We start from the raw sequence: 16,184 nt of genomic DNA on the forward strand, positions 1-16,184 counted from the left end.
TTCAGCACATAGGTTCTTTTGTGTTCTCCTTACATTAGAATCATAGAATGATACAGCTCAGAAAGGTCATTGGACCATCGTGCCTGTATAAACCTTATACCTTTTCCTTCTCTGTTTTCTTCTCCTGTCTCTTTTTTTCCTACATTTATTAAATACTTTCTCTTGATGTCCAAAACATTGGTACAGCATCCCCGCACTAGAATAAAACACACTGGCCAATAATTCTGTACTGATGATTAGTCTATTTGCTTCTGCCCGGTTGAGATACATCCCATTATTTTTGTTCCAGCCCTGTTTATCCCCAAAACAGTTCCATCATCTCCCAATGTTCGGCGATTCATTCGCAGATATTTAATTCCACTGGCGAGGAACGAATTAGACAAAGTTAAACAATGCATTTCACGTTGCAGAAGCTAAACCGTTTGTTTTATGTTGAACGGAAAACTACTTTACGTTAATTCTAATAATAAACATGATTGCTCCGTGATATTTCCACGGTTATTTACTAATTTTGTTTTCCAGCAAAACCAATCACAGACCGCTGTTTTTCTCAGTTTGCAAGACGAAACGCTATGAACAAAGAATTATTCAGCAGCACTGGAACTTGTTGTACCAGGAAGGCGATCTCTCGACCCCTTTGAGTGTTATGATTAATCAATATCTATAATATGTCTCGATGACGGGAAACAATATGCTCGCGTTGTTCAGAACGCAAGGCTCTTATTAACCGGTGCAACATTCTTTTTATGCATAATATAGGCAAGGCTTTACTGTAATAATGTCTACGTATTTATAATTTATTCTTCACACGCATGCAGCAATTCCGTTCATGAATGTAGATGGTTAGAAACTGGTTGCTTTTTTACTATATAATTTGTGTCAAATTTTGTTTGATAATCGCTCCTGTGAACTTGGGTCATTTTACTACGCTAAAGGCGCTATATAAATGCAAATTGTTGTTATACACATATATATTAGTTTGCATTTATATATTTAGCAAATATACTCAGTGTAACAATAATTATCGGGAGTATAGACATTTATTGTCATAATAATTTAAGTAACGATCGTTATTAGAAACAACTATTAGCATGGCATTCTAAGCATCTTTGTGTTTCTCTCTTCACAGACGCTGCCTGACCTGCTGAGTATCTCCAGCATTTTGTTTTTATTTCAGATTTCCAGCATCTGCAGTATTTTATTTTTGTTTGAGCCAATGGTTGTTTGCCCCACCTTACTGTGACTCTTCGGAGCAGCATTAAGATGGATCAGCGCCGCTTTCTAGCACATTGCACTGAACGTGATCTCATCAGTGTGTGTGTGTGTTGTTGAGGACTGACGCCGGGCTCTCTCTCAGTCTGTGCGGTGCAGTGTGGCAAAGCCTGAGCCGGGAGAGCGAGAGGTGGCGGGTGAGTGAGACAGTGAGTGCCGCAGTGGCACCGACACACTCACACACACAAACACTCTCTCCTCTTTGACAGCACAACAAGGTCAACTCCCACCCCACCCCCCCTAAAAAAATTCTCAACCTCCCCCTTTCCCGCCCAGCTTCATTCAGTCTCCGGACAGCGAGGCTGAGTGCAGCGCTAGCACTGAACGTGTGAAGCAAAACAAAACAAAAACCCTGGAGGAAACCAGCTGCTCCAGTGACAGAGTGAGTGAGAGTCAGGAGGCTGATCGCACAGTATTGCGTTTCACAACAGTGGCAGGCAGTCGCAGACTGAGAGAAGAAGATGGCTTCTCCCTCCTCCTCCGCAGCCTCCTCCCCGCAGGGAGGCGGGACTTCTCCAAATCCGCCAGACCGCATTCGCCAGGTGGGTTCAAAATATCGCAAAGATTGTTTTTGGTAGTTTTTAAAATATATATATAAAGATACAAATCAACCAGTGTCCTGCACTGAGTGCAGAAACAGTCCGCGCCCGGCTCGGAGAAAGGCTCCCACTCGAACCTTTTCCGTGCTCCGGTGGACTGACATTCAAGGCGTTGCCTAGGTTACCAAAATCTTTTGGCGTCCTCCATCACTGATGTATAGAAAAGAGAGGAATTGGAGAAAATACTGGCTTCAGATTTATCCCAGTGGTTTATGGTTTCCCTCCCTCTTTCACCTGGTGGGCAAGCAGAGAGAGTGAGAGTGGGTGCTGGATATCTGTACAGACTGGAGCAGGTGCTTGTGTGCAATGCTGATGTTGCTTGGATTCAGGCTGCACGGTTGACATGTATTCCCAATTGAAACACACACACACACACCATGAAATAATGAAATAGTAGAATGTTATTCTTCGGTTCAAATAGTCATTCTGCGCAATATTAAATGACGATTATTTGAGAGTGCAAGATAATTTGATATCTTTGTGTTTGGGCATAAATTTGAAGAAGAAATCTACTAAAACTGACAGTTTTATCAAACTGATTTGATTTATTGTCAGAATTAATATTCCGAAATTATGTTTTGGCCGCTTTCATCCCCCCCCCATTCCGTTCATTAATGTTGGTCGGCGTGAGCTGGGTGCGGAATGGGGAGGTGTCGTTAGGTTTGCGCATCTTACAAAGTTATTACTCTGTCTCTTTTACCATTCATTCCATATTACATTCTGATTTATTATATATATATATGTATATAAGATCATTTTGCAGAGAGAACATTTGATAAGTGACAGTAAATCACGAATATAACAGATGGAGAAAAATCATTTTAGCCCTATGGAAACACTGGGTAAATCCAGATATGACGCTCAATAAAAGACTCTTGTTTATGACTGATTTGCATTCACCCTCTTTTTTTATTGCTCCTGTAAGTAATACAATAGAAAGTATGTATCTCCTCTGACCCTCGCCTGTTGAGCCAGACTAACACGAAGGCAACCGACGCCCGCCTCTCTCCGCCGCAACTCTCGTTAGTGATTGGTGTAGCCGCCTGTAGCGACATTTCTCATTGGCGTATTCAGCTTTCAATTAAGCTAATTTTCTCTGGAGTTTGACGGCTTCACTACAGCAACCCCCGGAAATAATAATGACAGTGCGGGCGATTAGAGCAGTTGATCTTAGTGGGACAAGGATGTAGTACCTTTACTATCCACGTGTGATCAGTAGAGGGTAAAACATTAAGTTTTCTAATAGGTGTTTCACGGTTCTGGATAAAAAAAAGTTTAATGTGGACAAATGCAAAGTCAATCTTGGTTTAACTGCCTTAAAAACAAGCATTGTTTTAGCCTCAGAAGCGATTTATCTCCAATGCTAACCATCCTTACAACCTTCTTGAAAACAATTGCCAATTGTGTGAAATTAAGGGCGGGGTTTGTGCCCTGGACCCATGTCCACAGGGAACTGGATTGAGACTGTTCAACACACCTTTCTTTTAGCACCGTTGCAACTGACAAATAGAAAGAGGGAAGCAAGACTTTTATTCTTTGGTCCAGCTGGACTCAACCCAAGCCTCAAGTGCTGCCCACACAAACCAGTTCCTTAAAAAAAAACTGAATATGGGTTCCTTTTCAAAGTGATAATTTTGGCATGGATTGGCACGTGTTTTTAGGATTTATATTCAGTGTGGTTGATGAAGATTGGAAATTATTTTTTGATGTCCAGGAATAAATATAGAAAGTGTAAATTTAACCAGCTTTATTTATCAGTTTGAAATAGTCTTTTGGGCTCCCCAATGTTTATCCAGCGAGTATTTGAAATATAGAGACTGGGAAGGTCCTAGATTTGATCGTCAGTCTGCGCTCAACTAAGTACTCTCAGCTGTGTGACAGTAGGTATGCTTTAATTGGTCACAGCGCTTGTGGGTTAGGAAGGGGAAAACCAGGCAAGGTTCAAGTTTCTGATCACTGTCAAATGATCCATGTTGAAATGGGACTTTGACAGCAGACAGGATTAGATTCAGTTGTAATGTACGACCAAATAGCCTGCCAATCCACTATCAAGGCTCAGGCATGAATAATAGTCATCTGGTCAAGATGCCAGAGCAGCAGTGTTTGTGTTATTGTACCCTAGCAAGGCATGAGTGCCTTTATGCAAGGAAAAAGGGAAAGGAGAAAATTAGCAGAGAATAAATTGGTAATAAATAAAAGCTAAAGCTACAGTGGAACCTTGGTTATCTTCCATAATGCAGGAGACTCCCATGGTGAATAATGGCAACTGGCAGATAAGTGAAAGTTTAGTAAAATTTGTTTTTTAGTGTATGATAAAGCAATACCCTAGCAAGGGCGTAGGCAAGGGGGCACGTTCAAACATCCCCTGAAATTTCTATAATTTTTTTTATCGGTCCACTCCTTTCATAAGAACATGCCTTAGATCACATAATAGAACACACGACAAATAACCTGGAAGACAGTTACTTGGAGTATTTTAATACTATATAACTATTTAAAAAGTTATAATTAAACTCCTCCCTCCTGAAGTTGATGTCTTATTTTTGAGTATGGTTCCATAGCCCTTATTGCCATTCTGGCTGAGATCTGCTGACTCAGTAATCACTGGGAACGTCCTGATCGACATGCTCAGTACCACATTGGATTATGCACTTATTACTGAGAAATTGGCGAAGCTTTATTATAATTAAGGGGAACATTTAGGCTTCACAAATGAAGAAAGGTTATTTTAAGTTTATACACATTTTTTCAAGATGCAGTGCAAATCATAACTGAAAAGGAAAAGGAAGATGCAGTGCTAGGTTTTACTGGTAACACTAGAATAGGCAGAATTGTGGTAACTTTACAGGCAGCTCCATGTTAAGCAGCTAAATTAAACCCCGTGGGGACAAAAATTCAGTCGCGCCACCTTTGGGGCGCTAACTTCGCAGCGCTCCGAAAAAGATAGCGCCCTTGTGCCCAAAATTCAATGGTAGCACCCCAAGAAGAAGGCAGGGCACTACTGGAAGCGCTCCCCCGCCCTCTTGGGGTGCTCTCAGGGAATATCGCGGTGCTATGAGCTGCAGCACCACGTATGCCGGCACGTTGCGCCGCGGTACTGCAGGCCTTCCTCCCCTTATTAAAGGGGAGGGGCCTTGTGCAGCGCGACCCGGGGCCCAGCTGGGCCACCAGGGATTGGGGTGCCTACAAAACAGCCCGGCACTCAAGAGGAGTGCTGGGCTGCCCGATCGCGGCCCGCACCTCGCGGGGGGACGGCAGAGGGGGCAGGTGCTAGCAGGCAGTCATCAAAAAAAATGGCTGCCCAACACCTCCATTTTAAATATCGCCGCCTCGGCCGCACGTACGCCCCCCTGACCCTGTCTGACATAGCGTCCGGCAGTAAGTCAGGGGGCGTGACTGAAGTTTGCGGCTGGGGTGCAAGCGGGGCGCTGCGCACGGCGATGACATCATCACCGGAGGCGCAGCGCTGCCGCTAACCTCCCGCTGAATTCCGCAGGAGGCGATAGCGGTGCCCCGCCCGGGCGCTAGTTGCTTTGCGCCCCATTAGTGCCCTCTTAGGGCGCTAACGGGAGGTGCAAATCAACCGAATTTTCCCCCCGTGCACGCATCTTTACCGAGGACTTAGTGCCTTGCTTCATTTACATATCTGAACATTACTTTAATCTTCACTCAATAATTTAAGCATCTGAAACGAGCTTATTTTAAATAAGTTATTTTACATTCCTGTTCAATATTTTTCCTGAATGTACGTTGAATGAAGCATAGTTGAATATATCCGTTGCGTTTCCTACCAAACAGTCTTTAAAGAATCAGTTTACATTATTTCAGTTTTATTATACTTATAATAATGTAATCATGAATTATTACGCTTTTTATTAGTATTGTCAGATTGAGAGAATAACATACCCAATCCCTCTAGAGGGTGTTTTAACAAAAAAAATTGATATAAATGGACTAGCTTATCCATAACCTTGTTAGTCCCATGACTCTCCCGTCTGTCTCTAGATTAAGTAAAGTAACAGATATGATCGTGATCATATTGCATCTGCCACCAGCCCACATGCTGTCTGGAAATGAAATCAGGCTACAGGTGGATAGGAATGTGAAGCTACGGTCTATTCTGTACATATACAATCTGTAGGCAGCAGGAACGCTCCTTCATTTGTGATTAATAATGATAAATATATAATATTATTTGTCAGGTTGGTGCTTGTAACATCTCAGAGTCAGTAATTATACCACCAGTGTTGCCAAATTAAGGCTCACAGCTCCTTTAAATAACTTGGTGGGGTTCTTTATTAAATTACTTGTATGGGTAATGTCATACTAATTGCAATTTTCATCCCTCATTTTCCCAAAGTAAACAAATAAAAACAACATAGCAAACAATAACATGTTAAATAAGTCAGACTTCTGTTTCTTTTCAACTAGTGGACAAGACAGTTTTAAAAGTGAGGATGTAATGGTATTGAACAGGCCAGACAAGAATCAAATATGAGGAAGCAGATTACTAATCGTCTCTTAAAGGTTAACCTAATTGTTTCCAAATCACTCTTGGAGATAAGGGCAGTAAGTACATAGTAATCTTAGAAGAAAATCAGTTTAGTGTTTTTTTCTGTCTGTTTGCAAAATGCCAGAGGAAGACAGTTTTTTTTGGATTTTCTTTATTTTTTTTTCGTTTATGGGATGTGGGCATCACTGGCAAGGCTGGCATTTATTGCCCATCCCTAATTGCCCTTGAGAAGGTGGTGGTGAGCCGCCTTCTTGAACCTTTGCAGTCCGTGTGGTGAAGGTACTCCCACAGTGCTGTTAAGGAGGGAGTTCCAGGATTTTGACCCAGCGACGATGAAGGATCAGCGATATGCTCCTAAGTCAGGGCGGTGTGTGACTTGGAGGGGAACTTGTAGGTGGTGGTGTTCCCATGCGCCTGCAGCCCTTGTCCTTCTAGGTGGTAGAGGTCACGAGTTTGGGAGGTGCTGCCGAAGAAGCCTTGGCGAGTTGCTGCAGTGCATCATGTAGATGGTACACACTGCAGCCACGGTACGCCGGTGGTGGAGGGAGTGAATGTTTAAGATGGTGGATGGGGTGCCAGTCAAGCGGGTTGCTTTTTCCTGGATGGTGTCGAGCTTCTTGAGTGTGTTGGAGCTGCACTCATCCAGGCAAGTGGGGAGTATTCCATCACACTCCTGACTTGCGTCTTGTAGATGGTGGAAAGGCTTTGGGGAGTCAGGAGGTGAGACACTCGCTGCAGAATACCTAGCCTCTGACCTGCTCTTGTTGCCACAGTATTTATGTGGCTGGCCCAGTTAAGTTTCTGGTCAGTGGTGACCCCCAGGATGTTGATGGTGGGGGAATCGACGATGGTAATGCCGTTGAATGTCAAGGGGCGATGGTTAGACTCTCGCTTGTTGGAGATAGTCATTGCCTGGCACTTGTGTGGCGCGAATGTTACCTGCCACTTATTAAATATAGAGTAATGTTAGGAAATTACCAGAATCTTTAATTGGTGAATTCTACTTGCATTATTCTTATAAAATCAGCATAGTGTAGGTATGATACTGTAGTATAGCTATGCTCATTGAATATGCCATTACCGTTTTAATTTTGTTATTCTGTAAGATTCGCGAAATTTTCATTGATTAATCACGCAGGAAAATAGGGTTAATAAAACTGCTTTATTGACCAAGAGAAGCTTATACAGAGAAACTTTTGATAAAAGGGCACACAAAATGGCCACCAGACCTCGTGACCAGCTTCTGGGACCATTTGAATTTCTGTTACTGCAAGCCAGACAGGCTTGTGGATTGAGGACATTAAAAGCCCGCGAAAACCAGTTTCGGGAAGCCGAAACTCATGGAACTGAGCATACATATTGATTAGATTATAAGTACAGGACAGATTTGGGTGGCAGGATGAGACCCATCAAGAAATGGGCGGACAATTACACTGTACAAAGAGAAGCCATTTAACAGCCATCCAGGGCAATCTCCAGACCGATCAATATACAAACCAAGTTACGGTAACAAAGCAAAGACATTATCGGCCCAGGAAGGCCAGTTAAGCTATCACCGACTCCCGTTATGAAGACAAAACACCCCTGCAGAGAGTTCTGCCCGCCAAAATTATTACAAAGACAGGACTATGATTTGGCAGGAGATAAGAATGTTCCAAAAGGGTATAACTGTGGATTGAAAAAGTCCATCAGGAGCACTTCGGTTCGGACCTTCGGAAAAATTTCGGTTCGGAACGTGTTCGGTGTTCGGCCAGGCAAGGCCCAGCCACGACGAGAAGACGACGAGAAGAATTCGGCTTGGAAGCCAGCTCGGCCAGGCAAGGCCCGGCCACGACGGGAAGACGACGAGGGAGGCCCGGGTACTTTTGTTGGGAGATCATCGACGACCCAGGCCGGAGAAGAAGACACTCAGGGCCCAGGTACTCCAGTTCTGCTCCACCGTTGGAGAAATCAGAAGGACAATTCTGGCTGTATAAAGAGTCATTTCGGAACCAGTGTCCCGCCCCGGGGAAGACCATCGGGAGATCATCGACGACCCAGGCCGGAGAAGAAGACACTCAGGGCCCGGTACTCCAGTTCTTCAACATCACATTGGCGAGCGCTCATCGCAGGAGAACCAAGAGGAAAACAAGCTGCGCCAGAAGCTTCCAAACCCACGTGACGACGGAAAGCTGTATCGAAAGGCTGCAAAGCCTTTTTCGCAATTCTTAAAGTGGTGAGCATGATCCCGAGTCCCTCAAATCGAAACTTAGTTAGGTTTAGGGGAGGGGGTTAAGGGTAATTGTAATGTGTTACCCCTTTCACGATGTGCCGTGTGTTCCCCATTTCTATAGAGTTAAATTTATAGATGTATGCATGCTTGTAGTTGCTTTAATCTGTGCATATGACATGTATTTTATGATGCTGCAAACTGTTCAATAAAGGCATCCATTTCGTGCTATTCGACCTGGTCTATTGAGTTTTTCTGCACTACATCTCCCTGCACCTAAGTCCAAGGTCGAGAACCGTAGGGGCGAGTGGGTCGAACCACTCACGGGTAATTATTGCAAGAAGCCTGGCAGGAGACCAGAGCAAGCAAGAGAAACCCCCTGCAGAGAATATAACCTACATTTTCATATATTGTAAATAATATCAATTTTGAATAATTTTTATCAGTATTATCTACAATTGATTACTCTTTAATTTTAACCTGATTTTAAAAAATATATACGAAAATAACATCCAATATGGTAAATATACAATGCAGTTGTATAGCCTAATAACACGTAAAATAAATAATCATGCCTATGGTTATTTTACTTGGAGCCATAAGTACTTGCTGGTCCTTTTCCTTTAAAAAAATGTCATTTGTAATAATCTACCTTAACACATTCAAGTGATTAGTCATCACAGCCAAAGACCTCTGCACTGCCTCAGTTCCAGAATGGTGTGTTCTGGTAAAGGATAATTAGTGCTTTACTTATTTTATTTAATTAAAAAAATGAAAGCTAGAGGTAAAAATGTTTTATTACTATTTGTTTTTTAATTGTCATAAGTGGAATTATTCAGTGACAATTATAGCAGCACAGCTATTTTAAAGGGGTGGTATCTTGAGCTTCACCCCAAATAAATTCCAAGTCGTATAGAACTCTGCATTCAATCTGTACTAAGTCGAACTTACCCATTCCCGCAAATTTTTCTACATTCCACTGCCTCCCTGTTCCCTTGTGCATTGATTTCAAAATTCTTGTCCTCATTTATAGACCCCTCAACATCCTTGCTCCACCCAACTTCTGAGCCTCTGAGCCCAAATCCCAGTTCACACCTGTAGTGTATGTACTTTGAAGAAGGAACTATATTCTGCAGCCCCTGTATACTGCAGTACCAGTAGTGACCACCCCGGTATATAAGCCTGTGTAGTAACTTTGTACAGTAGTTCCAGTTTTGTCTCCATTCAGTAAACACCTGTTATAACCAACTCCTGCAGTCCGTGTTTCCATTGCACACGGACGTTACACTGGCGACGAACAGATCCGAACTTACCTACAGTTCTGCACCACCTCACGGGGATCCATCCCTGAAGCGAAGTTGTTAGAGGTCGAGGCCAGAAGGAAGAAATCCAAAAAGAAAAAAAAAACAAACAAGAAACGGGCGTCGACCGTGGGCAACCGCCTCTGATTCATCGAATTCGAAGATTTGCAGGAGAGGCTGTCGAGAGCTGGGCTTGGTTATCCAGTCTATGGTGTTCCAGCTAATCGGGCTGGTGGCAGGTAGTACACTGATCCTTCCTGGGCTGCGGCGGGCTAGAGCTCGATCAGGTGGCTTTTCAACGGGGCCGAGCAGCGTTGTCGGGAAGAGGAGAGAGAGAGGGTGGAGCACACAGGGCGCGGCCGGTGCTACGAAGCCGGGCAGCGTACAGACTCGAGAAGAGGGAGGAAAGTGTCCCATAGGGTCTGCTCTGACGACGGGAACAGTAATTAAAATAAAAGAAATTAGAAGCGCAGAAAGCCGCAAGGAGCTGCAGTTTGCCACGGGGACCGCGGAGAGCGGCGTTGGCAGCAGCGCGGGGGGGAAGTGCGCGAAGACCATAGGGCGTCACCGTCAAGGCATGAAAACACCAGCAACAGCGCTAGCAGCAGCGGAAAAGACAGAAAGCGTGGGAGGCGCCATCTTAATCCAGCGGGGAAGAAGGCAAAGCGCGGGAGGTGCCATTTTGTTCAATCGGGGAAGAAGGCAAAGCGCGGGAGGCGCCATCTTAGATCTCCAAGATGCCGAAGACTGGCAATATCACTGCCTTCGATAATGCAATAGAAGACTGGACCACGTATGTGGAAAGAGTCGAAGTATATTGCAAGGCAAATGAAGTAGCCGATGAGAAAAAGGCATCGGTACTACTAAACTGGGCGCAAGAACGTACGGCCTATTGCGGAACCTGATCACTCCAGTCAAACCGATGGTGAAGAGTTTTAACGAAATTGTTGATATCCTACAGGAACACCTAAATCCTACACCGCTGCTGATAGCAGAAAGATTTAAATTCCACAAGAGAAACCAGCATAAAGATGAGAGCAATGCTGATTACCTTACAGAACTACGCAAGCTATCAAAGCACTGCCAGTTCGGAGCAGGACTGGCAGATACCCTACGGGACAAATTTGTCTGTGGACTCCTGAGTGAAGGAACCCAGAAGAGGTTACTCTCAGAGAAAGAGCTGACGCTAGATAAGGCTTTCAGCGTGGCAGTATCGTACGAAGCAGCAGCAAGGGGAGCTGCGGAAATACAGCAAAAGCCACAGGAATATGGCACCCATGAAATGACACGGGGATTTGAAAAATGTTATCGCTGCGGCAGAACAACCCATGACCAGAAGGACTGCTGGTCCAAGGACAAAACATGCCGGCAATGCGGAAAGATGGGACACATTGCACGAGTTTGCAGGTCCGGGAAGAAGACTAACGACAACAAAAAGACTACTAAGGAAAAGTACAGGAAAGTACAAAAGATGAGGGACAGTAGTTCCGAAGACCAGAAGAGCGATAGTGAATCCGGGAACAAGAGACTAAGCTGTCTCAAACTACACAACGTAATCACAAAAGAGGATCACCGAGCCATTTGGGTCACCCTCACGATAGCAGGGTCCCAAGTCAAAATGGAATTGGATACAGGATCAGCCCTGACTGTCATGAATCGACGAGACTACGAGCGGCTATTCTCACACATACCCTTGAAAGACACATCCATTGTCTTGAAGACATATACGGGGCAGAAAGTATACCCCAGAGGGAAAATAAGGGTGCCTGTCGAAATACAGAAATTGTATCTCTACATACTGCAAGATGGTGGACCACCGTTATTGGGACGTGAATGGATCAGAAAGATAAGTTTAGACTGGCACTCCATTCAGGCACTGACGGTGGCTGGTAAAAAGGATGACGACGTCACACCTGGACGATTGTTAAAAATCTTGGCTAACGCTAAAGAGGTATTTCAACAAGAACTGGGAACTCTTAAAGGCGTAACCGCCTCGATAAAAATAGAAGAGAATGCAATTCCCAAGTTTTTCAAAGCAAGACCGGTACCGTATGCAATTCGCCCAGCCGTCGAGGCAGAGCTGGAGAATCTGGAGAATGCAGGTGTGCTAACTAAGGTAGACTGGAGCGAGTGGGCGACACCCATCGTTCCTGTCATGAAGAAAATGTTAAACAATAAGTCTGAGGAGCCAAGGAAGGTTCGCATCTGTGGGGACTTCAAGGTGACTGTGAACCCAGTCCTTCACACAGTACAGTATCCTCTTCCGAGGATAGAAGATATTTTCGCCTCACTATCTGGAGGGAAACGTTTTACAAAAATTGACCTAGCGCAAGCATATTTGCAGATGGAGGTTGAAGAATCCTCCAGGAAATATCTCACGATAAACACTCACAAAGGTCTTTACCAGTATAATCGACTGGTATTCGGAGTTGCATCAGCTCCGGCTATATGGCAAAGAGCGATGGAACAAGTCCTGCAAGGGAGTCCGGGGACTCAGTGTTACTTGGACGACATCCTAGTGACGGGTGAAAATGACAGTGAACACCTTGCCAACCTAGAGCAGGTGCTCACTAGACTAAGAGAACATGGGCTATGAGCCAATCGCCCCAAGTGCGAGTTTTTTAAGAAACAAATATCGTATTGTGGCCACGTGATTGATGAAGAGGGGTTACATAAGTCCCCTGACAAAATTGAAGCGGTAGTTAAGGCTCCAGCGCCTGAAAATGTGTCGCAACTGAGGTCATTCCTCGGATTGGTGAATTACTACCATAAGTTTTTGCCGAATTTGTCCACAATTCTGCACCCACTGAACACCCTGCTACAAACTGGAGTAGCATGGAAATGGAGCGATGACTGTAAGCGGGCCTTTCAGAAGTGTAAAGGCCTGATCACTTCAAGAGAAGTATTGGCTCACTACAACCCATCACTACCGATAAGACTGGCGTGTGATGCGTCTCCCTACGGCGTTGGAGCGGTACTGTCACATAAATCCCTTGATGGTTCAGAGAGGCCGATAGCTTTTGCGTCACGCTCGTTAACTGCAGCCGAGCGTAACTACGCCCAGATTGACAGAGAGGCCCTCAGCCTGGTGTGGGGGGTGAAGAAGTTCAATCACTACCTGCACGGACAGAAATTTACTCTACTAACCGATCATCAACCTCTTGTCTCCATTTTCAACCCTAAGAAGGGCGTCCCGATAATGACAGCACAACGGCTACAGAGGTGGTCCCTTTTCCTAGGGGCACACCAATATGACATTGAGTACAAAGGAACTAAACAGCATGGGAATGCTGATGGATTGTCGCGCCTACCGTTGCCGACGGTGGAAGAAGCACCTGCAGTGGATCCTGTGGAGATATTCCACTCGACCATAGTCGAATGTCTACCTGTGACAAATGCAAAGGAAACACGAAATGACCCGACACTCTCCAGGGTCTATGATTTAACGGTGAAGGGATGGCCAGCACATGGCGAACCACTGTTGCCAGCATTCTCGCCGAGAAGAGAACAGCTGTCAGTGTGCCGAGGAACCTTGATGTGTGGATCCAGAGTAGTAATTCCACCCAAATTGAAGGATAGCGTGCTCGATGAGCTTCATGAGGGTCATCTGGGAGGGGTAAAAATGAAGAACTTAGCCAGAGCGTTTGTGTGGTGGCCGGGAATCAATAGAGAAATCGAAGAGATGACCAAGAGTTGTACAGGATGCCAGAAGGTCCAAAACGCCCCACCACAAGCCCCTCTACATCCATGGGAGTGGCCCTCATCTCCATGGCAAAGGGTACACATTGATTTTGCTGGTCCATTTATGGACTCGATGTTTTTAATTGCGGTGGATGCACATTCAAAGTGGCCAGAGGTAATAAAAATGTCCTCAACCACCACAGAAAAAAACCATCACAGTCTTACGAACCATATTCGCCAGAAATGGGCTGCCTGAACAGATTTGCTCCGACAATGGACCACAGTTTGTGTCCGAAGAGTTCGGAGGTTCTTAAAGAACAATGGTGTTAAGCATTACACATCTGCCCCATATCATCCAGCCACCAATGGATTGGTTGAGAGGTTCATTCAGACATTCAAGAAGGCTATCAAGGCAATGTGTAATGAAGACATACCCCTACAACACAAGGTGGATAACTTCTTGTTTGCCTACCGGAATGCGACACATGCGGTTACCAACCAAACTCCAGCCATGATGTTCTTCAATCGAAGACTAAGATGCCGCTTGGATTTGGTTAAGCCAAACATCAGAAGAGATGTGGAGAACAGGCAGTTTCAGATTATGAATGAAAGGCCAACCAGGAGTTTTAAGATAGGGCAACCAGTTTTGGCCCGGGACTACCGCACAGAGAAATGGCAGCCAGGAACGATCTGCACACGGCAAGGACCTCTAATGTATACTGTGGACGTTGGAGAGAGCATTGTAAGACGCCATGCTGACCAGATTCTGGAGTCACTGGAAAACGTCAAATCCACACCACGATCCGATACACCTGGTAATGAAACCGAAGTACCAATTGCATCTACCTCAGAATCGGTGATATTGGAAGCAGACGAACCAAACAACGACGTTGATCCCGAATCAACTTTGCCAGAAGAACCTGATACCCCAAAGAGGCGTTATCCGGACAGAATCAGGAAGCTTCCTCAAAGACTGAATTTATAATTGCTTAACTTCAGCTAATGTATATGGCAACTGTAATTGTAAATATGTTATTTAATTATTAATCGAATGTTATGTACTGTTTAGCTAAAAGGGGAGGAATTGTAGTGTATGTACTTTGAAGAAGGAACTATATTCTGCAGCCCCTGTATACTGCAGTACCAGTAGTGACCACCCCGGTATATAAGCCTGTGTAGTAACTTTGTATAGCAGTTCCAGTTTTGTCTCCATTCAGTAAACACCTGTTATAACCAACTCCTGCAGTCCGTGTTTCAATTACACACGGACGTTACAACACCCTCTGCTTTTCTGAGTATGAACTACTGTGTATCCTCCTCTTCCTTCCACTCCACCCCATCATCGGCGGCTGAGCCTTCAGTTAATGTGGCCCTGCACTCATGAATTCTCCTCCTGAACCCTTCCTTCTTTCTACATCCGTTCACACCTTCAAAAAATGTATCTCAAAACCTACCTCTTCAACCTTGTTTTTGCTCATCTTTCCCATGCGTCTTCCAATTCCCTCTCAGTGTTCAATCAGCCCCTCCTGCTGCATTAAAGACATTGTATGTGTAATTACATCTGTCATTTTACCTAACCTGGGGGCACAGCTGATTCCATAATTACAGGGAACTCTCGTTTAAACGGCACCTAAATATCCGGAATTCTCTAATAACCGGCAAAATTCTCACTCCGAAAACTACAGTATACAGTCGTTTATAAGTTTTGTTTTACTGTTAAGTAATTAAAGAGTTATGGATTACCCTCAACTGACAGTACTGTACTTAATCAAGCATCTTCCACCATCCATTTAACACAACATTCTGTCGGTGAGTACCCAATTATACTGCACATTTCTTGATTTTTTTATTTTTGTTTGTTAAAAATAGCCTCGGTAGATATACCTCTCCGTTATCCGGAATTTTTAATCAACCGGCAACACGCTGGTCCTGTCGGTGCCGGATACGAGTTTCCTGTATTTGAATGGAATAGCAATTACAAAACATTGCTGTCATGAATGATAAAGGTACAATAACTAAATTTATATAAAAACAGGAGAAAGAAAGCTCCCTTAAAGGCCATCAGGACTGGTACGATATGTGGTGATAAAAAAATCTATTAATTGCCGAACTGTACTATTTTGTGAACTATCTTATTCAGAGTAAAATAACCAGCGAATACAGTGTGCTGACAATGCACAAATGAGCCAACACACAAGTGCTGTATCATACAATGGCAGGATGCAGATTTCTACCTGTGATTCCCCAAACAATGATCTGGTATTGGTTCACGTCATCAAATGTGCATCCTTCTAGGGAGTGAGGTAAAATAAGAGGCAGATTAACCAGGGCTCTGTTTGTGCATCTCTCAGCAGCCAGATCAATAGCATTATTGGGAGAGACCAGGGAGCAGCCTGTCTGCTTTTCTGTTGGTCAGGGAAGAGGTGTGCAGTACACTAAGACCTGAATAGGATGATAAATAATTGAATAATAACATTTAAACAGAACTGAATTCTTTCAGTTTATTCAAGTTTTAAAGACTCAGTGCCCTCATAGTTATATTTTTCAGTGTAAACCTAGAAAGTCTATTTGTGACAAAATGTGTTCCTCACACCACTTGTTTGTAAGCT

The 16,184-nt window shown here is 44.2% G+C and overlaps 1 protein-coding gene across 24 annotated transcripts in view; it reads left to right on the top strand.

Moving 5' to 3' along the window:
• The first annotated feature begins 1,358 nt into the window (after positions 1 to 1,358).
• ank2b (ankyrin 2b, neuronal) overlaps positions 1,359 to 16,184 on the top strand; it is a 1,120,520-nt gene continuing 1,105,694 nt past the window's right edge. For 18 of the 24 annotated variants that reach the window (XM_085962237.1, XM_085962241.1, XM_085962259.1 and 15 more), the window contains exon 1: positions 1,362 to 1,814. In XM_085962237.1, the coding sequence (XP_085818363.1) occupies positions 1,734 to 1,814 (81 nt within the window). In that variant the 5' untranslated portion in view covers positions 1,362 to 1,733. Of the gene's footprint in view, positions 1,815 to 16,184 lie in introns of all 24 variants that reach the window. The other 6 variants (XM_085962267.1, XM_085962268.1, XM_085962266.1 and 3 more) reach the window with 5 other exon arrangements.

The sequence above is a fragment of the Somniosus microcephalus genome, chromosome 2 (assembly GCF_052327205.1).
Source record: "Somniosus microcephalus isolate GS21.2 chromosome 2, FLI_Smic_1.0, whole genome shotgun sequence".
Classification (NCBI taxonomy): Eukaryota; Metazoa; Chordata; class Chondrichthyes; order Squaliformes; family Somniosidae; genus Somniosus; species Somniosus microcephalus.